This window comes from Polypterus senegalus, chromosome 18 (assembly GCF_016835505.1).
Source record: "Polypterus senegalus isolate Bchr_013 chromosome 18, ASM1683550v1, whole genome shotgun sequence".
NCBI lineage: Eukaryota > Metazoa > Chordata > Cladistia > Polypteriformes > Polypteridae > Polypterus > Polypterus senegalus.
This window is the reverse complement of record NC_053171.1, coordinates 11698634-11723863: the sequence shown is the minus strand read 5'-3', so window position 1 is coordinate 11723863 and position 25230 is coordinate 11698634. Positions and strand designations below refer to the sequence as shown.

The following is a 25230-nucleotide window of genomic DNA, read 5'->3' as shown; positions in this document are numbered from 1 at the left end:
AATTGCTGTCCTGCACTTCTGACAAAATTACCTAAGACGACAAAAATGTTCTGCAGCTCGTTCGAAATGCAGCAGCTAGTAACTTAACAAAAGAAATCTGCACACATGTCACTGGTCCTAGTGTTATTACATTTGTGGCCTGCATTTCTTAGAATTGATTTTTAAGTGTTGTAATTATATTTAAAACTCTGAACAATCTTGTTTCTTCTTGTATTTTGGAGTGTCTGCCCCCATTACATTCCTAATCACAATCTAAATCCTCCAACGTCGGTTTATTCAGAGAGACAAACATTACAAAGAATTAGAGAGGAAGCCTTTTCCTCTTAAATACCCTCAATCGTGAATGCTTTACAGATGTACCAAGATATGCAAGGCTAATACTTTTCAGAAGCTCCCAAAAATATCTTCATAAAGTTGACTTTTTCATAATTCTTTTTTTTGCACCATGAGTAACCTCCTGCCTCACAATTAGGAGACCTGGCTTTACTTCCCACGTCCTCCCTGCGTGGAGTTTCCTCCCACAGTCCAAAGACATGCAGGTTAGGTGCACTGGCGATCTTAAATTGCCCCTGGTGTGTGCTGGGTGTGTGTGTGTGGCCTGCGGTGGGCTGGCATCCTCCCTGGGATTCGTTCCTGTCTTGCTCCCTGTGCTGGCTGGGATTGGCTCCGACAGACCCCCGTGACCCTGTGTTAGGATATAGCGGGCTGGACAATGACTGACTGACTGACTGACTGACTGACCATGAGTAACAGATTGCAATAAGGACTGCAATATGTTTAGAAAATGTGCACATGACACTAACCACTGATTTTCTGCCACCTGATCAAATCATTACTTTTAAAAATGATTCATCCTTTACAGTCCTATGAAAAAGTTTGGGCACCCCTCTCAGCCTGCCTAATAATTGACTCTCCTTTCAACATAAATGATAACAGTGGTATGTCTTTCATTTCCAAGGAGTACTGCGGTGTTTTCTGAACAAAGATTTTTAGTGACGCAGTATTTAGTTATGAAATTAAATCAAATGTGAAAAGCTGGCTGTGCACAAATGTGGGTCCCCTTGTCATTGTGCTGATTTCAATGCCTGTCACTGCTCAATGCTGATGACTTGGTATGATGAGCTCGTCAAGCCTTGAACTTCATAGACAGGAGTGTCCAGTCATGAGTAGTAGAAGGTATTTAAGGTGGTCAGTTGCAAGTTGTGCTTCCTTCCCTTTGACTTTCCTCTGAAGAGTGACAGACAGCATGAGATCCTCAAAGCAACTCTCAAAAGATCTGAAAACAAAGATTGTTGAGTCTCCTGGTTTAGGGGAAGGCTACAAAAAGCCATCTCAGAGGTTTAAACTGTCAGTTTCAACTGTAAGGAATGGAGTCAGGAAATGGAAGGCCACAGGCACAGTTGCGGATAAACCCAGCAGGTCTGGCAGGCCAAGACAAAATACAGGAGCGGCATGTGAGCAGGATTGTGAGAAAGGTTACAGACAACCCACAGATCACCTCCAAAGACCTGCAAGAACATCTCGCTGCAGATGGTGTATCTGTACATCGTTCTACAATTCAGCACAATTTACACAAAGAACATCAGTATGGCAGGGTGATGAGAAAGAAGCCCTTTCTGCACTCACACCACAAACAGAGTCGCTTGTTGTATCAAATGCTCATTTAGACAAGCCAGATTCATTTAGGAACAAAGTGCTTTGGACTGATGAGACAAAAATGAAGTTATTTGGTCACAACAAAAAGCATGGCAGAAGAAGAACAACGCCTTCCAACAAAAACACCTGCTACCTCCTGTCACATTTGGTGGAGGTTCCATCATGCTGTGGGGCTGTGTGGCCAGTTCAGGGACTGGGGCCCTTGTTAAAGTCGAGGGTCGGATGAATTCAACCCAATATCGACAAATATTCAGGATAATGTTCAAGCATCAGTCACAAAGTTGAAGTTATGCAGGAGTTGGATATTCCAACAAGACAATGACACCAAAACACAGTTTGAAATCTCCAAAGGCATTCATGCAGAGGGAGAAGTACAATGTTCTGGAATGGCCGTCACAGTCCCTTGACTTCATCTATGGGATGATTTGAAGCAGGCTGTCCATGCTCGGCAGCCATCACATTTAACTGAACTGGAGTGATTTTGTATGAAGAATGGTGAGAAATACCTCCATCCAGAATCCAGACACTCATCAAAGGCTACAGGAGGACAGCGTCGAGAGGCTCAAAGGAGCAAAAGGAGGCTCAACTAAGTATTGATGTCATATCTCTGTTGGGGTGCCCACATTTATGCCCCTGTCTAATTTTATTATGATGCATATTGCATATTTTCTGTTAATCCAATAAACTTACTGTCACTGCTGTAATCCTACTGTCTCCATAAGGCATGTCAGATATTAAAAGGAAGTTGCTACTTTGAAAGCTCAGCCAATGAGAAACAAAAATCCAAAGAATTAAGAGGGGGTCCCAAACTTTTTCATATGACTGTATAAGACAGTGGTTCTCAAACTGTGGGGTGGGCCCCCCTAGGGGAGCACGAAGTAACAAAAAGAGGGGCGCAAAGATGTGAAAAAAAGAAAACAAGAATCGGAAATATGAAAAATACATCTATTGAAACCAAAACAAATTATCTTCAACTACATTCTTATACTAGAAAAATAAATATAGAGTTAGATCAGGGGTCCTCAATCCCAGTCCTGGAGGGCCGCAGTGGCTGCAGGTTTTTGTTCTAACCCGGTTGCTTAATTAGAAAGCAATTCTCGCCAATAATTTGATTTCATGGCTTGTTAGTGCTGTAACTCTGCCATGTCAGGTAATTCTCATATCCTAGATATTTTCCCCTTTCTAACGATGACTAGTTCTCAGTCCTTCACTTTTTTCTCTTCACTTTCCTTCCAAGTATTTAATTCAACCCAATAAATAATGCATGATCAATACATACCAGTGTAAATAGTAACAAGCGAAATGGAGAAATGCTGGTTTCTTTTGTCATTTGCCTGTTATTACTAATTAGGAGCAATTAAAAACCAAGAATACAGCTGTTTAAGATTAAATTAAGCAATAAGATTCAAAATTTTAACGAGTGAGACAACTAAAGTGAAGCAGAAGTGTTTCTTGAGCAATAGGTGCTTCTTATGGGTTGGAGCAAAAACCTGCAGCCACTGCAGCCCTCCAGGACCGTCATTGAGGACCCCCGAGTTAGATAGATGTCGATAAAAGTTAATTAGGTATAATAAAATATGCATCTATGATATATCATTAATTAAAAAAGAACAAATTGGTATTAGTGGGCTCCTTTCAAAAAAACGTTAGGGGGCCGCGATTACAACTGTTATGAAAACTCGGGTCGCAAATACTTAAAGGTTGAGAATCGCTGGTATATGAAATGATCGATCTACAGGATCTGTCTGTTCTCTTCATAGTAGAAATAAATATACTTTTTTGTGTGAAAACCCTTGCTGTTGTTCTGATGATATGGGCAGGGCCTGAATGTCTCACAATTCCTGAATCCACCATCAGCTCCTCTTTGCGTCAGCGTATTATTATCCTGTGAGGTGGCCTGACAAATAACCAAAGCTTCACAGAAGGTGAGTCATATGAGGCAGAGACATCGGCACATAAGCAAATCAACAACCGACACCCTGAAAATGAAAAAGAGTCGAGGGTTTGTAAAGGCCAAGTCAAAGTCCGGACCCCACTGAGATCCTGTGGCCTTGAGAGAGCCACGCAATAATGAATGCCCTTTAACATGGATGAACTGAAGCAGTGCTGTAAGGAGGAGAGGGCCAAGATATGTTTGAAGAGACTGAGAAAGACACACTGAAAATGATTACTGTACTTGAATTTATTGTTTCAAATGGTGCTTCTACAAGACACTTAAATCATAAGGGACTGCTTACTTTATCACACTCAGCTTCTGTGCTTCTTTCTTGTTTAATAAATAGGTGACAAAGTTAAAATCTGTTGTGTGCTTTTTGTCACCCGAGACTAAACTTATTTTATTTTAGGCATTGTTGAACTGTTGATTGCTCGTCATATTTTGATGTGTAAAACTATGAAATAGAGAACTCTCAGAAATTGCCATTTGAGCAAAGAAATGACATTGCAAAAAAATGAAGGCCACTCCTACCCCGTGATGTCACCTCTTCCTCGTAGACCACACCGTGGATTGGCAAACTGGAGAGAACATCACAAAGGCGTAGAATCAGTGAGCGTGGGCTGGTCTCATTTAGTACAACGTGGATGATGTTCACGTCCTTCACATCTATGTGGTAAGGGCTACCTCCGAGCCCTGGAAGGCCAGAGCTGCTTGAGATGTAAGTAGCTCCGATATAAGGACCACCTAGGACCACCCGAGGCATATCAGAAGGGTAAGAAGGTCCACTGAAGACCACTGCAATGTTGAGTGTGCCAGCACGGTGAGGGATGCCCAGGCTGAGCTTTGATGCATCTTCTCCGTCCCCCAGAAAAGGCGATGAGCAGGTGGTCAGAGCAGCAAACAGGAGCATTTTAAAGGTGTGGCTGAGCAGAGGCAACGAGGTGGGACAGGAACCAAGAAATGCAGATGTGACCATGATGGACGAGCAATCTGTAAAAAGAGGAAGATGAGAATGAAGCGCACAGATTTATCGAGAGTGGTCACTGAATTCAAAACAAAACAAACCCCCTTGGACTGCATACAGAACACAATTAAAAAAAATGCTGTCATATCTAATTACTCCGCCCTGTGGTGGGCTGGCGCCCTGCCCGGGGTTTGTTTCCTGCCTTGCGCCACGTTTTGTCTTGGATTGGCTCCAGCAGACCCCCATGACCCTGTAGTTAGGATAGAGCAGGTTGGATAATGGATGGATGGATATCTAATTACTCCAGAACATCTTTAGAAAGTGAACTGGTATCCTGTACTGACCCATTTGTGATAGCCTCACCTGTGCTCCAATAAATTCATAACTGCCGGAGCGGCTGTGCTGGTGGCAGCTCTTCATACTCACTTATTATTGAGATATTATTGTTTTTGTGTCTCTCAGATCTACTAGAAGTTACTATCCCATTACCCTTCCATCTAGTTTTTAGTCTTCAGGACACGTCTCTACCACTTCAGTGTAGCCACATAACAGCTCTCAGTCAGTCCTTCAATTACTGGATATAATAACCAGTCACAGCTGGCACCATAACAAGGAGCTTTACAAAGCAAGCAAACATGCAAGGTTTTGTCACAAGATATGACTGCCCTGAGACATGGCCTCATCCCAGGGTCCAGACTTGACTTGACTCGAGTATTAAGACTGTTTTACTCTTTAACTTGTTAGCTGCAGTCCAGTGTGGAGAGCTCTCCCTCATCGATTTCATGCTGTATCATGGCACATAGATAGATAGATAGATAGATAGATAGATAGATAGATAGATAGATAGATAGATAGATAGATAGATATGAAAGGCACTATATAATAGATAGATAGATAGATAGATATGAAAGGCACTATATAATAGATAGATAGATAGATAGATAGATAGATAGATAGATAGATAGATAGATATGAAAGGCTTATATAGATAGATAGATAGATAGATAGATATGAAAGGCACTATATAATAGATAGATAGACAGATAGATAGGCAGATAGATAGATAGATAGATAGATATGAAAGGCACTATATAATAGATAGAAAGATAGATAGATATGATAGGCGCTATATAATAGATAGATAGATAGATAGATAGATAGATAGATAGATAGATAGATAGATAGATAGATAGATACATAGATAGATAGATAGATAGATAGATAGATAGATAGAGGCATTATATAATAGATAGATAGATAGATATGAAAGGCACTATAGATAGATAATAGATAGATAGATAGATAGATATGAAAGGCACTATATAATAGATAGATAGATAGATAGATAGATAGATAGATAGATAGATAGATAGATAGATAGATAGATAGATAGATATGAAAGGCACTATATAATAAATAGATAGATATGAAAGGCACTATATAATAGATAGATAGATAGATAGATAGATAGATAGATAGATAGATAGATAGATAGATAGATAGATAGATAGATAGATACCAACACTATGCCCTAAACACACACCAGAATGACTACAAAAGAAGAAAATTAAAAAGAAAGAAAACTTCAGACGTGGCTGTGCCAGTGTATCATTACGCAGGGGTATTGCTATTGCTATAAAGGAGCCCCCTTAGCGTTTCTTCACACACTTCTGCTGAATGATTTGTTGGCTGAAAGTCCTCAGTGTTGGTGTGCTGAGAGTGGATGTGCAGCATTGTCCATAATATTACTGTGTTATATTTTTAATTCACTCCTTTGCTATGACCTCCAGGGGGTCCAGAGTGTGTCCCGTGACTGAGCCTGCCCTTTTAATCAGCTTTTTTTAATTTGGTGGGCCTCTCTTGAAGTGACGTTACCAGCCCAGCACACCACACTGGCCGTCACAGAGTTGTAGAAGATGTGAAGGATGTCACTTCTCACATTAAAGGAATGTAGTCTGCTGAGAGAAAAGAGCCGACTCTGCCCTTTGTTATGAGACCACTCATTGATGTGGACCCCCAAGTTCTTGTAGATGTGCACCAAAGTGTTTAAAATGGCACTGTGAGTATCGGCAGTGCCTGCAATCAGTTATGTTGCTGAGCAGGACTTTCGTCATGGAGGTGTGATAATGCAGAAATATTGTTCACAAATAAATGATACAATCTTGTCAAACTTAATTTACTGCAAGTACAGTACATTGTAAATGATGGGATATTGTTGAAATATTTTGTTAATTTATAAATATGCAAAATTACATACGGATGTTATTTTAAGATGAGTGCTGATTATGTAGCTACATTACTCTGAAGTGACATAGCCTTTCAGAATTTATTTTCCTTACATAGAGTGTGTTTGAGATGCTGTACACGTATAAAGAAACTGTAGAAAATTAATAGTATTTGCTAAAGCCAAGCAATTATTTATATACCAGTCAGTGTTACGTCTTAGTAAAAATTGTTTTATGCATCAGACATTGTCATAATTAGATTAATTGCAGATAACAGCGAAAGTGTAAGCACTTTTTCTGTTCAGGTCTTCTCAGCTATGATTTGACTTGATTTGCTTGAATAAAATCCTCATAACTTAAGACCTGACTTGAAACTTGAAGGTCACGGCTTCAAGCTTACTTGAGACTTTATGAAGGACTTCTTACACCAGCCAGTCAATCTTAGTCTTGGATATTTCCCGACATGATCCTGTCAGAATGTGGTCCCCTCAACCTGCTAAAGATGGAAGTGTCTGTTCTGAACGTTTGGTATGATGCTAGGAATTTGAGTAGTGAGAAGAACACTGTATAGATGTAGAGACTTATTAGTACTTTTATTATTATTTTGTTCTTCTCACTTATCTTGTTAACTTGTAATGGCCATCTTGTGGATCGGGAAGGGTAAAGCAGTAACCCAACTCTGAACGGGGTGCCAGTCCACTACTGGGCTCAATCAGGCCCTGTCCACACCTGCTATGTTTGCATTTAAAAATGTAGACATTAGCCTCCATGTTCACCGTTCATCAATGGTACCCTGGCATTTTCAACCCACAAATATGAAGTCTTTTGAAAACGGTCTTCTGAGCCATAGAGTTCTAAAATTGCAGCCTCAGCATTGTAATGTGGACAGGAAAAACATGCAGTGTTTCGAAAACCCACTGATTGGTATCTGCTTGTCACGTGGCCTTTCTTCGAGTGGATCCGACTCATAACAACATCTCATCCTGTTGTTCTTCACACCTTCATGGAAGAAAATCACATTCCCACATAGCGGATATAAAAGAGTTGCTTTCCATGGTGCTCGTTGTGCATTGCATTTCGAACAGTTTGAATGCTGCATACATGTACAAAAGGCTGACCACTACAGTTTTGTGATGAATCACATGGCTGGCAGCATTGCCACCCCCTTCATGAACTGTGTGCATGTCAGTGGCACAGTGGGTAGCGCTGCTGCCTCGCAGTTAGGAGACCCGGGTTGGCTTCCCGAGTCCTCCCTGCCTGGAGTTTGCATGTTCTGCCCGAGTCTGCGTGGGTTTCTTCCCAAAGACATGCAGGTGAGGTGCATTGGCCATCCTAAATTGTCCCGAGTGTTTGTGGGCTGGCACCCTGCCCGGGGTTTGTTTCCTGCCTTGTTGGCTGGGATTGGCTCCTCTGACCCTGTAGTTAGGATGTAGCGGGTTGGATAATGGACAGATGGATGTGTGCATGTCCATTATGGGCAAACAACTATGTCATATGCATTTTCAGTTATCTAAGTGTAGACAGAGATACGTTTTGTAAACAACGTAAAAACGCTACTATGCTTAAAAAGGCCATTTTTAAATGTGGATGTAGTGTAGTGCAGCATTTGTTGCTGCTTATCAGTCAAGATTATATAAGACTATCTGCAGGCAAATCTGAGGTCTGTCATTCTTCAGTGACAAATGAAGAATACTCAAGATGGTTCCCAGTTTTTCAAGGAGTATACAGTACATACCATACATGGGCAAAAGGCCATTAATTTAATGGTTACAGTTTTGCAGTAAATCCCCTGGCCAGCGATAATTTTAATGTGGGCAGAGATACCTTTGGAAACGATTGGACAGAGGCAAAGATCATTTCAGTTTAAAACCTCCAGTGCTGCGGTGGGCTGGCGCCCCGCCCGGGGTTTGTTTCCTGCCTTGCGCCCTGAGTTGGCTGGGATTGGCTCCAGCAGACCCCCACGACTCTGTGGTTAGGATATAGCGGGTTGGACAATGACTGACTGACTGACTGACCATGAGTAACAGATTACAATAAGGACTGCAATATCATATATTTAGAACATTTGCACATGTCACTAACCACTGATTTTCTGCTACCTGATTAAATTATTATTTTTAAAAATTATTCGTCCTTTACAATTATATGAAAAAGTTTGGAATCCCCTCTCAGCCTGCATAATAATTGACTCTCCTTTCAACATAAAAGATAACAGTGGTATGTCTTTCATTTCCTAGGAACATCTGAGTACTGCGGTGTTTTCCGAACAAAGATTTTTAGTGAAGCAGTATGTAGTTGTTGGGCTGGCGCCCTGCCCGGGGTTTGTTTCCTGCCTTGTGCCCTGTGTTGGCTGGGATTGGCTCCAGCAGACCCCCGTGACCCTGTAGTTAGGATATAGCGGGTTGGATAATGGATGGATGAAACATAGAAGTCTGGACGTACTCTTTTACTTTGTTGAATATAATCTGAATAATTGAAGGCCTGACTTGAAGCTTGAAGGTGAGGAAATGAAGCTCTGTTAGGGACTTCTTACACAACCCCATCTTATTCTGGGATAGTTCCTGAGACGATCTGTTAGACAGAAGTCTCCTCGAGGCCCTAAACCTGAAGGTTTTTATACTGAAAGTTTGGTATCATACTAGGGTTTTGTTTTTCTTACTTACGTTGCCACCTTGTAACTGCCAGCTTGCTGTGCTCGGTTGTATGTGGAGACTGAAAACTACTCTGGATGGGGTGGCAGTTCACTGCAGGGCTCACACGCCAATACACCCTCTCTTAAACGGAGTGGATTTGGAAACGACTTTGCAATTTGTGTTTCCTGTTTCCTGGTGTGGCGGAAATGCTGAGGACCAGGGCTCTCCAGGCATTGGGGCTCAGTCCACGTGGTCCTCAAAGCCACCAGGGCGGTCGCCCCCTCGTGGTATGGCGGAGGCGTAATCCCTCCTCAGGTCCTTCCGGGTATCCCGGCTGGCTGCCACCCCCAGCTACTTGCCACAATATGTGATCTATACTAATGAAAGGCAAAGCCCTCACTCACTCACTCACTCACTCACTCACTGACTCATCACTAATTCATCACTAATTCACTACTCATTCACTCACTCACTCACTCACCACTCACTCACTCACTGACTCATCACTAATTCACTCATTCACTGACTCATTCACTCACTCACTCACTCACTCACTGACTCATCACTAATTCACTCATTCACTGACTCATTCACTCACTCACTCACTCACTCACTGACTCATCACTAATTCACTCACTCATTCACTCACTCACTCACTCACTCACTCACTCACTGACTCATCACTAATTCACTCATTCACTCATTCACTCACTCACTCACTCACTCACTGACTCATCATTAATTCTCCAACTTCCCGTGTAAGTAGAAGGCTGAAATTTGCCAGGCTCATTCCTTACAGCTTACGTACAAAAGTTAAGCAGGTTTCATTTCGAAATTCTACACGTAACAGTCATAACGGTCGATAACAGTCGACAACGTCCGGCATGTTAAACTTTCTTACTTATGGCCCCATCTTCGTGAAACTTGGTACGCGGGGTTACACTGCTAACTGAATCCTACTTATGTACATATATACGTCCATAGCCTGCAGCTCGGTCACCGTGTGAGGCGCCGTTGGGTCCCCCATCCCAACGCCTCCCTCGTTGTTGGCTGCCTGCCTATATAAGGCCGTCCGTCTCTCCGGTCGCTTCATCCCCTTCCTTGCTTTGCCACGGGATTCATGCCCCCCTGCTGATAACTGCAGCCTTTTTATTTAATCCACGGCTTCTCCGCTGTTTTATTATTCGTTTATTACGATAGTTATTGTGTAGGTATTTTAGACTTAGTTTAGGGCCGAACTGACAACGTGGTATACAAAGAGATCCTTAAGAAATGATTATTGGATTATTTTCCGTCAGTTTAAAAAGGTTTACTATCTTTGTAATAAAAATTTTAAGGCAGTACTTCGCCGCTGCAAAGCGCAGGTATTTTGCTAGTATACTGTATATATATATTTATATATAAATAGTAGATTCCTAAACCTGCCTAATCCAGGTCAGAGTCTGGGGAGCTGGAGTCTATCCCAGGAATACAAGGCACAAGGCAGGAATCAGCATGCCACAGGGTACCAGTCCATCACAGGTCAAGCATACACTCTCTCACTTGGGGAGCCATATTAGAGTTACCAGTTGAAATAATGTGAATGTCTGCAGGGATGTACAAGAAAGAGAGGCCCAAAATGTATACAGACACAAGTAGAACATGCAGATTCCACCACTGCACCGACGCGCCACAAAATACTATCCATCCATCCATCCATCCATTATCCAACCCGCTATATCCTTACTACAGGGTCATGGGGGTCTGCTGGAGCCAATCCCAGCCAACACAGGGCACAAGGCAGGAAACAAACCCTGGGCAGAGCGCCAGCCCACCACAGCATAAAATACTATTGTGAAATAAATTCATCCATCAGTTTTCTGAAGTCAGGATCCTCAGTCAATCATGGATGTTTTTTTCTGATTTTTCTATTTCTAAGACAAAAGATATGGTTGTAGATTTCAGGTGCCCCGACCACCCCATCCGTGGTTTCAACTTTAATTAAAAAGGAGACAGTAGAGATAGTACAACTATCTGGGAGCAATGATCTTCACACTGAAGTTTGTTAAAAAAAAAGGGCAGCCATGACTTTTCTTTCTTAGGAAGCTCAATTGTTTTAAAGTGGACAAAACCATAATGGCACTTCTCTATAAGTCCTTTACTGAATCCATTGCTGCTTTTATCTGTTGGTTTGGCAACCTCAGCAAATGGAATATAAACCATCTTAACAACGTTATTAAAATTAGCAGTAAAATTATTGGTTCCCAGCAGACCTCTCTCACTGAAGTGTTTTACAAACGGCTTAGAAAGAAAGCCGACTCAGTTCTGTCAGACAGCAGCCATCCTCGTTTCTCTAAATACCCGCTGTTGGCATCAGGCTGCAGATTTAGATTTCCAAAGGTAAAGAGCGACAACTTTAAAAAAATTTTATTCCTACAGTTAGAAGCATTTTAAGTTCTGGTACATGTAGAGATGCTGCTGAATGTTAAATTCTGTATTCTTATCTTGTGTGCTGCTGACAGTGATTGTTCCTCTTTGTACTAATCATGAGTGTGTGTTTATGGAATAACATTGGCTGTCAAATGTTGTGCCTGTTTATCTATTAGGTCTGTGTAAGAATGTCTTCTGCTTCTTGTGCTGCAAACAAATGTCCCTCTGGGATAATAAAGTCTACCTAACCTAACCTAACCTAACCTAATGTTTTAGGCACACTCAGTCACTCATTCGTCCATCTTACTTATCCAGTTCAGGGTCACAGGGAGGATGCCTATCATGGCTCCAGTACTTTGCAAAACACACACTAACTTTGACACATACAGGGTCAACTTAGAATTGGTTACTCTAACCTGCACGGCTTTGAGATGATGGAGGAAACCTGAAGTATCCAGAGAATTTGATATACAGACATGGGGATAATGTGTTAACTCCAGGCAAACAGTATCCACTGTGCCACGTTGTTAGCTGTACTGAAAGTGATTAATATCCTAAAGCTGGCATTCCTTCTGGAAAAGTATTTGAATCACCGTGAATGCCTACTCCTTGATCCAGGTGGTAGGTACAGTGATTTGCACTGCCGTTTTGCAGCTCCTATATTTGAACCCCTATATTGGTGTAATCTTCATGTATTCCCAGGGTCCTCGTTGCTGCTCCTGCACTAATGTAGTGTACTATGCCATCCAGGGTGGAGTCATGCCATGTGGATGATGCTTTTGGGGTAGGCTGATGACTTTATAACCATGCAGCAGAAAATGGACGGAGAGATGTATACTTGAAAGAGGTGGTACAGCAGAGAGCAAATGGACTCGGATCCAAATCTCATTTGCTCAGGTATGTTGTCTGTGGAGCTTGCGTGGTTTCTTTACATTTTTCGTAGGTTTCCTCTTACGCCAAACAGACGCGCCCATTGTAAATATTTGTATGAGTGTTCCCAGTGATATGCTGGGCTGGATCCTGATGAAAATGGTGACTTCCTTTTCTAAAGAAAGAGGAGCTGACGGACTGGAATAGAAACTCAACCAACTGTCCTGTTCAGATGCTGCAGGTCATGGGAGTTAGGTTTCATTTTCCATTTGGTGATCACTAATGAAGCAGTAGCAAATGTGGAAGTTTGGCTTTCAGGGGGTATTGGGGGATGAAGCCCATCTATAACACCAAAGAGATGAACTCGTGGGTGCAGTTGCTTAGCATGCAGTTTTCTTTTTGTTGGCTTCTTTTTTAGTCTACCCCTTAATGAAACATGGTGGCAACAGAACCCCTGTATTCCTAGAGCCTACCCTCATCTCTTTAGCCTTTGAGATTGAGTCGCTGTCTCCGACTCTCACTTGCAAGAGACGCACTGCTCATCTCCAGATAGATCTCTAGGAGAACACGGCTGAAGTGCAGATAAGACTAAGAGATTGATGACAATGAAATTAATAACGGCTCCCCGCCTGCCCTTCCCTCCCTTGCTCTTTCTCTCGCTGTCAATCTCCTCTCCCCGCATCTCTCCGCTTGCACATTTTCTTGTTCGTTTCCTCCTGTCTTCAGTGCTTCACTTTTCCAGTTGATTCCTGTGTTATTCATGACTAACACGGGCGCCAACAACTTTTTCCTGAAACATTTAACAGCTGACTGCCATTCTCGTTAATTCTACGGCTGCCAGCAGGCTCCAGCTTGTTTGAACCCTCTGCCTGATTTCCTTTACAGATTCATTGATTCTCTTTAATTTGCTGAAATGCCTTAATCAGTGTGTGTGTAATCTACTATTTCTGGGTTGATGGGCGGTGCCCTTGTGAAACATAACTGCTTTATAAGGCGTATTAGACTAATGACTGCAAAGTGAATCATAGAGCATATGAGAACATGAGGGCAACCATTACGAAGGGTAATAGAACATTAAAACACTCTGGACGAGAACAGGCCATTCAGCCCAACAAAGCTCGCCAGTCCTCTCCACTTATTTCATCCAAGAAAACATCAAGTCGAGTTTTGAAAGTCCCTCACGTCTTACTGTCTACCACACTACTTGGTCGCTTACTCCAAGTGTCTATCATTCTTTGTGTAAAGAAAAACTTCCTAATGTTTGTGTGAAAGTTACCCTGAACAAGTTTCCAACTGTGTCCCCATGTTCTTGATGAACTCATTTTAAAGTCACCGTCTCGATCCACTGGACAAGTTCACTTCATCATTTTAAACACTTCAATCATGTCACCTCTTAATCTTCTTTTGCTTAAACTGTAAAGGCTCAGCTCTTTTAATCTTTCCTCCTAACTCATCATCTGTAGACCTGGAATCAGCCTATTCGCTCTTCTCTGGACCTTCTCTAGTGCTGCTATGTCCTTTTTGTAGCCTGAAGACCAAAACTGCACACAGGACTCAAGATGAGGCCTCACCAGTGCGTTATAAAGGTTGAGCAGAACCTCCTGTGACTTGTACTCCACACCTCAAGGCGCTATATAACCTAGCATTCTGTTAGCCTTCTTAATGGCTTCTGTCAGGAAGTTGATAGCTTAGAGTCCACTACGACTCCTAAATCCTTCTCATAAGGTGTACTCTTGATTTTCCAACTGCCCATTGTGTATTCAAACCTAATATTTTTTTTGCAACAACTGGTTGCAATCGAGGGAAAGATGAATGCGGCCAAGTACAGGGATATCCTGGACAAAAACCTTCTCCAGAGTGCTAAGGACCTCAGACTGGGCCGAAGGTTTACCTTCCAACAAGACGATGACCCTAAGCACACAGCTAAAATAACGAAGGAGTGGCTTCACAACAACTCTGGGACTGTTCTTGAATGGCCCAGCCAGAGCCCTGACTTAAACCCCATTGAGCATCTCTGGAGAGACCTAAAAATGGCTGTCCACCAACGTTTACCATCCAACCTGACAGAACTGGAGAGGATCTGCAAGGAGGAATGGCAGAGGATCCCCAAATCCAGGTGTGAAAAACTTGTTGCATCTTTCCCAAGAAGACTCATGGCTGCATTAGCTCAAAAGGGTACTTCTACTAAATACTGAGGGTTCAAAGGGTCTGAATACTTAGGACCAGGTGATATTTCAGTTTTTCTTTTTTAATAAATCTGCAACAATTTCAAAAATTCTTTTTTTTGTCTGTCAATATGGGCTGCTGTGTGTACATTAATGAGGGAAAAAATTAATGTAAATGATTTTAGCAAATGGCTGCAATATAACAAAGAGTGAAAAATTGAAGGGGGTTTGAATACTTTCCGTACCTACTATGTATAGCGTGTAAAAGTGTAAAAATCAATCCAGAAATAACAGAGTTATAGTTGAAAATAATTAAGTGGCACAATATTTTGGTCCACGATGTGGTAATTCAGTCAACAACAGACCAGCAGCAGTCGTCAGTCTCCCGGCTCCCACTAAGACTGAGCACAGTGGACTGGGAGGAATCTGCACTCTGCAGCTCACGAATGCCGGGACGGGGCAGACTTCATTGACGTCAGTCAGACAACAGCTTTGAACAGCAACTTGAAATTGCAATGCGTCAGTCTGTTGCATCCGCATTATCTGTGCCAAGAAACTTGCCACCACAGAATGAGGACAAGAAACTGGATGCATCAGTAAAAGCTGAAATGGCGGTGTTTCAGGGGTTTAGAACAAGTGTATCAGTATCTGATCCTTCTAACACACTGGTCATCCCACATGCACCCATACAATCAGATTGTGATTCAGACACTGACGTGCAGCGAGTGTGTACACCTGATGAGCCCAGAATTAGGGCGAAACGCGTGTCACGTACTCTTTTGCATTATTTGACAGTAAAACTTTGCAGCATTCTATGATCTGCGTCTCGCAACTGAAGAGGGCACCGTGGCGGATGTTTGCCAACACAAGTGTTTTCTGGTAGGTAACCACCCATACAACCAGATTGTGATTCAGACTATGAATGCCATGAACGTAATTACACCGATCTACATGCTGTCAAATAAACGAACCACACGCTGTGGCGCAACGTAAAGGGTGAAACACGTGTCGTGTACTCTTTGCATTATTTGACAGTAAAACTATGCAATATATATATAGCATTTTTAATGTAGGTAGATCATTTCGACCTGGTCATTTTAAAAGTAGCTCGTGAGCTGAAAAAGTGTGGGCACCCCTGAACCAGATACATGTACTTGTATGACAGCATGAACTGCTTGTAGATAAGGTTAGTCTTTTATTGGTGTCAACATATTGCAGTAGTTTTATTAAAAATAAGTGTCGGTCGTTCTAAAACCGTTCACATGTGAGATGCCCGTGCACTGTGTCATCCCCGGGAGCCCGGGATTCCCGGGAATGACATGCGGGATTCACAAATTCCCGGGAATGGATAAACCCGTCCGGGAATGGATTCCCTAATCCTAACTACAGGGTCACGGGGGGTCTGCTGGAGCGAATCCCAGCCAACACAGGGCGCAAGGCAGGAAACAAACCCTGGGCAGGGCGCACACCCACACACCAAGCCCACACTAGGGATAATTGAGGATCGCCAATCCACCTAACCTGCGTTTCTGGAAAGTGATGTTTTCTCACAGAAATCAACATAAAACGTCCGTTGCTGCACGCTGTGGCTGCCAGTTTGCCAAGAAGGAGCAGCGAGTTTGCTGCTAGGCTCTCTTCACGTGGCTGGGACAGCAGTAGCGATCACGGTCGCAGTGCATTACAATCTGGTTTCTACCTCTTATCATTGTTAAGTGACAGTCCTCCCTGGTAAACATTGTCAGTACCACCATTACCTGGGGACCGATCAGCTGAAGCTGGAATCTCTCACATTCATTTTAGATCACTTGCGTCAAAATCAGAGCCCAGTTCAGAGATAATAGGCAAAACGTTGCCCACGGAGTATTTTGCTTTAAGTATTCACTTTGATCTCTCAACAGACGGGCCCGGTCTTAGGTATTATGGGGTCCTAGGCGAAAGGGGGGTCCACGAAATGCGTGAAAATTAGACCAAGGAGACGTTTTCTTGTAACGATATGAGGTCATCACCCTGCGTCCCTTTTTCGCCCGGAGTAGTTAACTGCTACAATTTAGCCAGTTTGAACTGCTGGCCCACGCGATTTAAACATGCGAGGGGAGGGGCGGGCCGGGGGCCTGGCCGCCGTCGATCCGGGGCCCCCCAGACAGTCGCCTACTTCGCCTATGCCTAAGGCCGGGCCTGCAACAGATGACAGTGGCATTTTTGACGTTGTTTGCTCCTTGCTACTCACATGAGAGCAGGAAATCTCGGTCTATCCTTCTAGCAACGAGAGTCCAGCTAAAACGTAATGGTTGGTTTTGTCCCAGTTTACAGTTATTTACCATCATCAACTCCTCCTTTTGATAAAAGTCGACATCACCCCTGAAATAGTTAATACAAGCAGGTTACCCCAACATTTCAGCTTACTGCCTTACTTGTTTCCTCACTTAATGCCCTAATAATTCATTGCTCGGTTTCAGTGTCCCCTGAAAAATTGATGCCAACAGTGCCCAGATAATTTAGGCACCAGCCTGACCCTGGAATGCTAAGACACATGTAAACCATTCAAAAAGCTACCAAGATATACCCTATCAATGGCGTACAGTTGATGGCAAAGCTCACCAGCTACTTTAGAGTGGAAAGTATAATTAAGCAAATTAGAACCGATCTATGAATCAATACAGCACTGAATGAAGAAATCCAAAAAAGGAGCATACAGGGCCAGATGGCAGCCCTAGCTCCAGTATTTTTTCTTTAGGCACCCAAGCAGTAGTGTAAGCTTAAGAAAGATTAGCGTTGTCACCCCCTCAGACCGCAGTTCCATTCTGAGGCCACAACGCTGCCATTGGGGCTCTGAGAATACGCAAAGGGATCTCCATTCCACAGCAGCATCATTTTACTCAAACCATAAGTTGGGAAGCAGGATTTTCTGGCCTGGCATGCACCGTATTGGACTGAGGCTCTGAGGCTTCAGTAAAGCCACCGTGATTGTTGACCCCATTGTCACCCAGACCAGCGATTCTCAACCTTTTTCTTCTTGTGAGCCCCTTCAAAAAACCGGAATAAATTGGCGGACCCCCTGTGTAGTCTTTGCGATAGGTTTATCCTTGTACGTTGGATGTTTTGTTTCAATGTGTCTACGAAGAAGTGACGGTTTTAAACTGCTGTAGGCCAGGACTTCATTACCAGTTACACAAAGCGGTTTAGGTTCTGAGTCATCCCCGGTAAAATAAAAAAAAAAACATTCGTAAATAGTCGCTGTCATATTTTCGTTTCTTCTCTTTTGTCTTACTATGTTCGCCTATTTTTTCCTTGCTTTCAGTCTGGAGAGACGGTAGCTCACTGCAACTTTCAGTATCGTCACCCTGCATTGGTACCAAATCAGGGACTGAAGCAGAAGAAGAAGAAATTGATTGCTCGTCCGGCTTTTTGTCAGACTTGATCAAACTACCCATTTTTAACCATCGATCCATAATAAAATTCCGTAGTAATAATTATTCACTTTCATGTTCGACGAGCGCACGTTTAAGTACGATTCAATTCGACTCTACTCTCCCTTGTCTGATTGCGGCGTTTTTATATCGCCAGACGTTATTCTCGTTCTTTTCTCGGCTCGCTGAATTAGACGTTTCCAGATCATACGAGAATATACGAGCACGCATCGCCAGCGGCGTAGCATCTCATTGCGTTACAGATTGTTACCTGTTGCGACTCGACAATTTTATGGAATCTTCCGTCTCAATGCATAAGTGACTGAGGTAATATTCATGAATTTGACCTTTAATTGATTTGTTGACCCATTTTTGTTATTGTATTATTAATACTACTTTGAATATATTTGCCTACATTTAATATTTCGTTATATTTTTTTACCTTTGGGATTTAAAGTTCCAGTATTACAATATTCTTTTCGCAAAACCCTTTTATAAAGCACCACCGGTTGGAAATCATTGCCCTAGACCAGGGGTGCCCAATGTGTCGATCGCGATCGACCGATAGATCGGAAAGGGAGTGCAGGTAGATCGCGTTGCATTAAAAAAAAATTTTTTTTAAACGTTAGCCTATCATATATCCTCCCTATGGCACTTGCCACTTGATTGACATACAGGGCGGCCAGTCTGAGATCTCTTTTCTTCAAACTGGTCATCCCGCACGTATGATCAAAATTGCGAGCTACTGCAAAACTCCGGCTGTGATCTAGTTAGCCTTCCAATTTATATCAACTAAAGAAGGGATTTAAATAAAAATGTTGCTTATGGGCTGGATGTGGAATTGGAAGAGGATTTTTTTCTCACAATGTCACAATCAACGTGCGTTTGTCTGATCTGTCAATCTATCATTGCTATTTCAAAGAAGGAAAATGTGGAAAGGCACATTCGAACTGTTCATAAAAACTACGAAACTGACTTCCTTCCGAAAAGCGATCTGAGAAAGAGAAAGGAGAGGGAACTAAAATCGCAGTTAATCGGACAGCCGTCATTTTTCACTCGGCTGAATTCAAAAGCAAAGACAGACACACCGAAGCATCGTTCTGGGTGAGTCACTCAATCATCAACCAGAAGAAGTCCTTCCAAGATGGAGAGATGATAAAAGAGGCCTTCGTTGAGACAGATGGCTAGGGAGAAATTCCTGCTGAGATTTCAAGACCCCTGGCCGGAGAAGAAGGAGTTTCTCCGTGTCTTTAAACATGCAGAATACAAGCAACTTTATAACGATCAATGGCCGCTAGACTTGGCATTTTTTTTAGGATCTGACCAACGTGTTGAATGAGCTTAATTTACAGCAGCAAGGAAAAGAGAAAACCAATATGGTCAATATTGTAACAACCCGGCAGCAAGCGCTGGCGGAGTGACGCCTCATGGTAATTTATGTAAATAGTTTGTGGGGAATTTATGGGTAATTTATAAAAAGCTTATTGTATGTCGACATTTACGTATTGTCATTTGTGTTGTAAATAATGGTGTGTTTGTATTTAATTGGTTGGGTGGGTTTGGGACATCGCCGTCCGGGGGTTATTTATTTTGTAAAAAGTACCAATTTATTGAAATGTGTCTCTGTGCGTGACCTTGGCAATGGCCGAGCAATAATGTTGAGCTTTTGTTTCTGACTATCTTCTGTAATAAAAAGATACAACAGGACAGAGCTGTTTTATTGCTAAGATTTTATCTAAGCAAACTACCGACACACTCGGAGTCGTGCGGTGTATGGGGCACGAGTGTTCTCTTTCTTAAAGAGCTGGGTGCAGTTGCGTGCATGACGCTGGCAAGCCGCTAGCCGACAGCTTCGAGAGGTGCACGGCAGAGTTCGCTCGAAATCTTAAAAGACTCCTCCACGGGTCGCTACATTGGTGTCAGAAGTGGGAGACCAGGCTGTTTAGAAGACGCCGTCATGGAACAGAGTCTTGAAGAAATAGAGCGTGCCATCTCGGAAAATAGCGTTATGTTGGAGCGCCTGATCAGCAGAACTGCACGGAGAAAAAGGACAAACTGGCCTGAGGGTGCCAGTATTCCCGGACAGTGTTGCGATCTTCTAGGCACGGCCGAATGAACCTGTAGCTGCCGCAACGACACCCCAAATCACCAGTCGGCCGGTCCTCCCCACACGGTCACCCGCTAAGCTGCCACGATACAGCGGGTTGACGCCCCTGGAGCCATACCTTGCACAAGTGGATCTGGCTGCTCTTCACAATGGTTGGAGCTGCGAGGAAGCTGCAACACACTTGGCCCTTGCCTTGGAGGGTCCCGCACTTCAGGTACTCATCGACCTGCCGCCTGAGGAGTGTCGTGATCTTCAGGCCCTCACCGATGCTCTCACCCGTCGCTTTGGACAGAGAACCTCAGCGGAACACAGCAGGGAGGAGCTGACAAACCGACATCGGCGTGAAGGTGAGAGTGTGGGAGCATTTGCAGCTGACATCAGGGTCTATGTACGGAAAGGTTACCCTACTTTCTCGACAGCAGCAAGGGAAGAACTCAGTCTTCATGCTTTCCTGCGGGCCTTGCACCAGAGCGTCTTCGTCAGCATGTCTGTCTGTCGTCGCCCAGACATTTGAGCGAGGCACTACGGGAGGCTGAACGGGCTGAAGAGGTACTACAGTTTGGGTCTCCGGCACGTCAATCATCACGCCCAAGCCGCTATCGAGAGCAGTTGAGCGAGTGGTAGAAAGGGACCAGCCTGAGGGTGTGGAGGTCAGTCGCCCAGCCATCATCAATTCCCCGACAGAGACAAAGATCGGACCGCTGTTTCCGATCGGAGAACCAGGGCATTTTGCCAGGGACTGCCCTGCTCCAAGTCCCCTGCCTCGTACAACATCACCTTCGGAAACGACTTGAGTGAGGCCGTGAGGGACCCTCGCTCCAATTTTCAGCATCCCTCCGCAATGACTGCCCTAAAGTGGGGCGCTGTGGGTTTTCAGGTGGACTATACCTAGACTGCATTATAGACGGACGGCCATGCAGTGCCTTAGTGGACACGGGTCCACTATTTGTCTATTACAGAGAGGAGTGTTGCCCAAACAGCTGGTCCTCTTCCAAAAGACTGGACTCCTTCTAACATCGAACTGCGACGGTTACGGGTGAACGGACAAAAATGCCCGGAAAGAAACTATTGACTGTAGTAGTAGGGACGAGCCAGACCAGCCACGAATTCTGGCTCATGGAAATTAAAGACAAATGCATAATTGGGTTAGACTTGCGGGCCCACTGGGGAGCATGTGTTGATGTGTCCAGGGCCATCCTCTGCGTAGGTAATGAGACTGTGTCGCCCAATCGGGCTGGAATCATCCTGGAAGGGCTGTTAGCTTGGATTTGCCTGGACACCACGGCTCACCGGCTCCCGACCGTTGTTCGGAAGATGCAAGGACTGAAGAGGACCCCAGGAGAGTATTGCAGCTCAGACCAGTGCTCCCCAACGGTTTTCCTCACACGACCACCCATCCACTGAGACGGTTGCTGCTGTGGAGGAATTGGGCCATCGAAGTGGTGAACAGCTGAGCACGCCACAGCAGGAGCAACTCCAGAAAGTATTGAACGACTTTGTGGACATTTTGCGGCTCGAGAAGAGGACTGCACCAGAACCTCGTTAGTCAAACACCACATTGACACTGGCCACGCCGCCCCCATTCGGTTGCGCCCCCACAGATTGCCTCTTGCAAAACGCCAAGCTGCCGAAGAATTGATTCGCGAGATGGTAACCAACGACATCATTGAGCCTTCGGACAGTCCTGGGCCGCACCCATGGTCATGGTGCGGAAGAAAACGGGGTTGGCGCCTTGTGTGGACTTTCGTAAATTAAATGCAGTCACTCGAAAAGACTCTTACCCATTGCCTCGCATCGATGATGCATTGGACTATGTGGCTGGATCCCGTTGGTTCAGCACTTTGGACTTGCGCAGTGGATATTGGCAGGTAGAACTGGCAGCAGAGGACCGACCCAAAACTGCATTCACCATCGGACAAGGGCTGTGGCAGTTTAAGGTAATGCCGTTTGGACTTTGTAATGCGCCGGCCACGTTTGAAAGACTAATGGAGCGGGTCCTAAAAGACATTCCCCGAACCCGTTGTGTGGTCTATTTAGATGACCTGCTGATTCATGCCAGAGACTTTGACCAGGCGGTGCACAATTTAAGGGAGGTCCTGACCGCCATTCGTAGCGCCGGGTTGCGGTTAAACCCTGAGAAATGCAATCTTCTCGCCCGACAGACTCAGTTTCTAGGGCACGTAATCAGCGAGAGTGGGGTGGCTACAGACCCCGCGAAGGTGACTGCCGTGAGCAACTGGCCCCACCAGCCAATATCACTGAACTGCGGAGCTTTTGGGTTTAGCCTCCTACTACCAAGATTCGTAAAAACTTTGACCATTGCCAGCCCTTTGCACCGACTAACGAGTAAGGGCCAACAGTTTGGGTGGACGGAGGACTGCACAGCCGCCTTCCAACAGTTAAAGGCTGCCCTCGTCAGCGCCTGTCCTGGCGTACCCTGACCCCAACCAACCTTTTGTGGTGGACACTGACGCTAGCAATGTGGGGATTGGGGCCGTGCTCTCACAGAAGGGGGAGGCTGGAGAAAGAGTGATAGCTTATTACAGCTGCAGCCTCAGTCGACGGAGAGGAATTACTGTGTCACTCGGCGGGAACTGTTGGCAGTGATCCTAGCGGTACGGCACTTTCGGCCCTACCTATTGGGCACTAGGTTCACACTGCGGACTGACCATGCTAGCCTCACCTGGATGTTGAATTTCAGGCAACCAGAGGGCCAGGTGGCAAGGTGGATGGAGATTCTACAAGAATATGACTTTGAGATACAGCACCGACCGGACGGCAGCATGCCAACGCTGATGCCCTCTCCAGGCGTCCATGCCTCAGCAATGAATGTCGATATTGCCGGAAGAAAGGGGGCTGGGGCCATCGTCCGCATCCGCAAGGATAGATGACACTGTTGGAGTAGGGGAGCCGTACACTATTGACCAATTGAGGCAGTTACAGGCGAACGATCAAGCACTAGAAAAGGTAAAGGGCTGGTTGGAGACACAAGAACGTCCCGACTGGCAAACCGTGTCGTCACAGGGGCCTGAACTCAAAATACTCCACTCTCAGTTGGGCAACTTGGAGTTGCACGATGGCGTAATCTACAGGCGGTGGCACGCACCCGGAGGAATTGACCGGCTACAACTACTGGTTCCCCAGGCTTTGCGCCGAGGTCCTCCGATGGGTCCACGGAGCGGCTGGATCCGGACATTACGGGAACGCTAAGACAGTGCGTCGACTACGGCAGCGGTTTTATTGGCCCGGGTGTCGGCAAGACGCAGAGCTACACGCCACTGCTGTGACGTCTGCACTGCACAAAAAGGACCTGGTCAACGTTCTCACGCGCCATTGCAACGATACCTGGTCGGGCACCCATGGAGAGAATTGGCGTGGACATACTGGGTCCTTTTCCTGTAACGGAAGCCGGAAATCGCTACGCTTTGGTAGCAATGGACTACTTTACCAAATGGCCAGAGGCGTATGCAGTTCCGGATCAGAGTGCCCCCACAGCTGCCCAAAAACTCGTGGATGAAATGTTCACTCGATTTGGAGTTCGGACGAGCTCCACAGCGATCAGGGCGGAACTTTGAGAGCCGTTTGTTCAGGGAGGTGTGTCAGCGACTGGGGTGAAAAGACCCGACCACCCCTTCACCCACAAAGTGATGGATTGGTCGGCGATTTAATCGCACCCTGGCCACTCAACTGGCAATTCTGACCAGTCAACACCAGCGGGACTGGGACCAACATTTGCCTTTGGTCCTATGGGCATATCGGACAGCAGTGCAGGAGTCGAGCCAATGCGCCAGCGGGCTGATGTTTGGAAGGGAACTCGCGCGCCGGTGGAATTAGTGTTTGGCTCACCCCTGAGCCTGAGATTATTGGTGGGCCCGAAATGGATTATTTTAGACGGCTAAAAGAGCGGCTGGACACCGTTCATCGACTGGCCAGGGAGGCCCTGGAGGGAGCTGAGAGCGCCAAAACGGGCTTATGACTCACGGGCTCATGGCCCGACGCTGAAGCCAGGGGACAAAGTGTGGGTATTTTGCCCGCAACGGAAACGGGGATTGTCCCCAAAACTAGCCCACCATTGGCAAGGACCGGGAGAAATATTGGACAAAATATCGGAGGTAGTTTTCCGAGTCGAATGCCTGGGCGAGGCAGACGGGTGGTGCTGCACAAGGACCGTTTAGCACCATACCACCCACTGGCCCCAGAACAACAACAACTCGAAAATACAAGCGGTTCTCCAACCTCCACCCCGCACCGAGTCAGACATTGACAGGACTGAGCCCGACACCAGTGATGGCACCTCCGGCAGGACAAAGCGTATCCGTCGACGGCCAGGACATTTACGTGATTTTATCTGTGATGAGTAGGGTTGTGGGGACACTAACCCTCTTAGGAGGGGGCTGTGTAACAACCCGGCAGCAAGCGCTGGCGGAGTGACGCCTCATGGGTAATTTATGTAAATAGTTTGTGGGGAATTTATGGGTAATTTATAAAAAGCTTATTGTATGTCGACATTTACGTATTGTCATTTGTGTTGTAAATAATGGTGTGTTTGTATTTAATTGGTTGGGTGGGTTTGGGACATCGCCGTCCGGGGGTTATTTATTTTGTAAAAAGTACCAATTTATTGAAATGTGTCTCTGTGCGTGACCTTGGCAATGGCCGAGCAATAATGTTGAGCTTTTGTTTCTGACTATCTTCTGTAATAAAAAGATACAACAGGACAGAGCTGTTTTATTGCTAAGATTTTATCTAAGCAAACTACCGACACACTCGGAGTCGTGCGGTGTATGGGGCACGAGTGTTCTCTTTCTTAAAGAGCTGGGTGCAGTTGCGTGCATGACGCTGGCAAGCCGCTAGCCGA

The 25230-nt window shown here is 44.9% G+C and overlaps 1 protein-coding gene across 2 annotated transcripts in view; it reads right to left on the bottom strand.

The window, feature by feature from the left end:
* Nucleotides 1-25230, bottom strand: part of LOC120518718 (glutamate receptor ionotropic, NMDA 2D-like) — a 177283-nt gene that overhangs the window by 95518 nt on the left and 56535 nt on the right. For both annotated transcript variants that reach the window (XM_039741646.1, XM_039741647.1), the window contains exon 2: nt 4124-4582. In XM_039741646.1, coding sequence (XP_039597580.1) covers nt 4124-4568 — 445 coding nt within the window. In that variant the 5' untranslated portion in view covers nt 4569-4582. The remainder of the gene's footprint in view (nt 1-4123; nt 4583-25230) is intronic.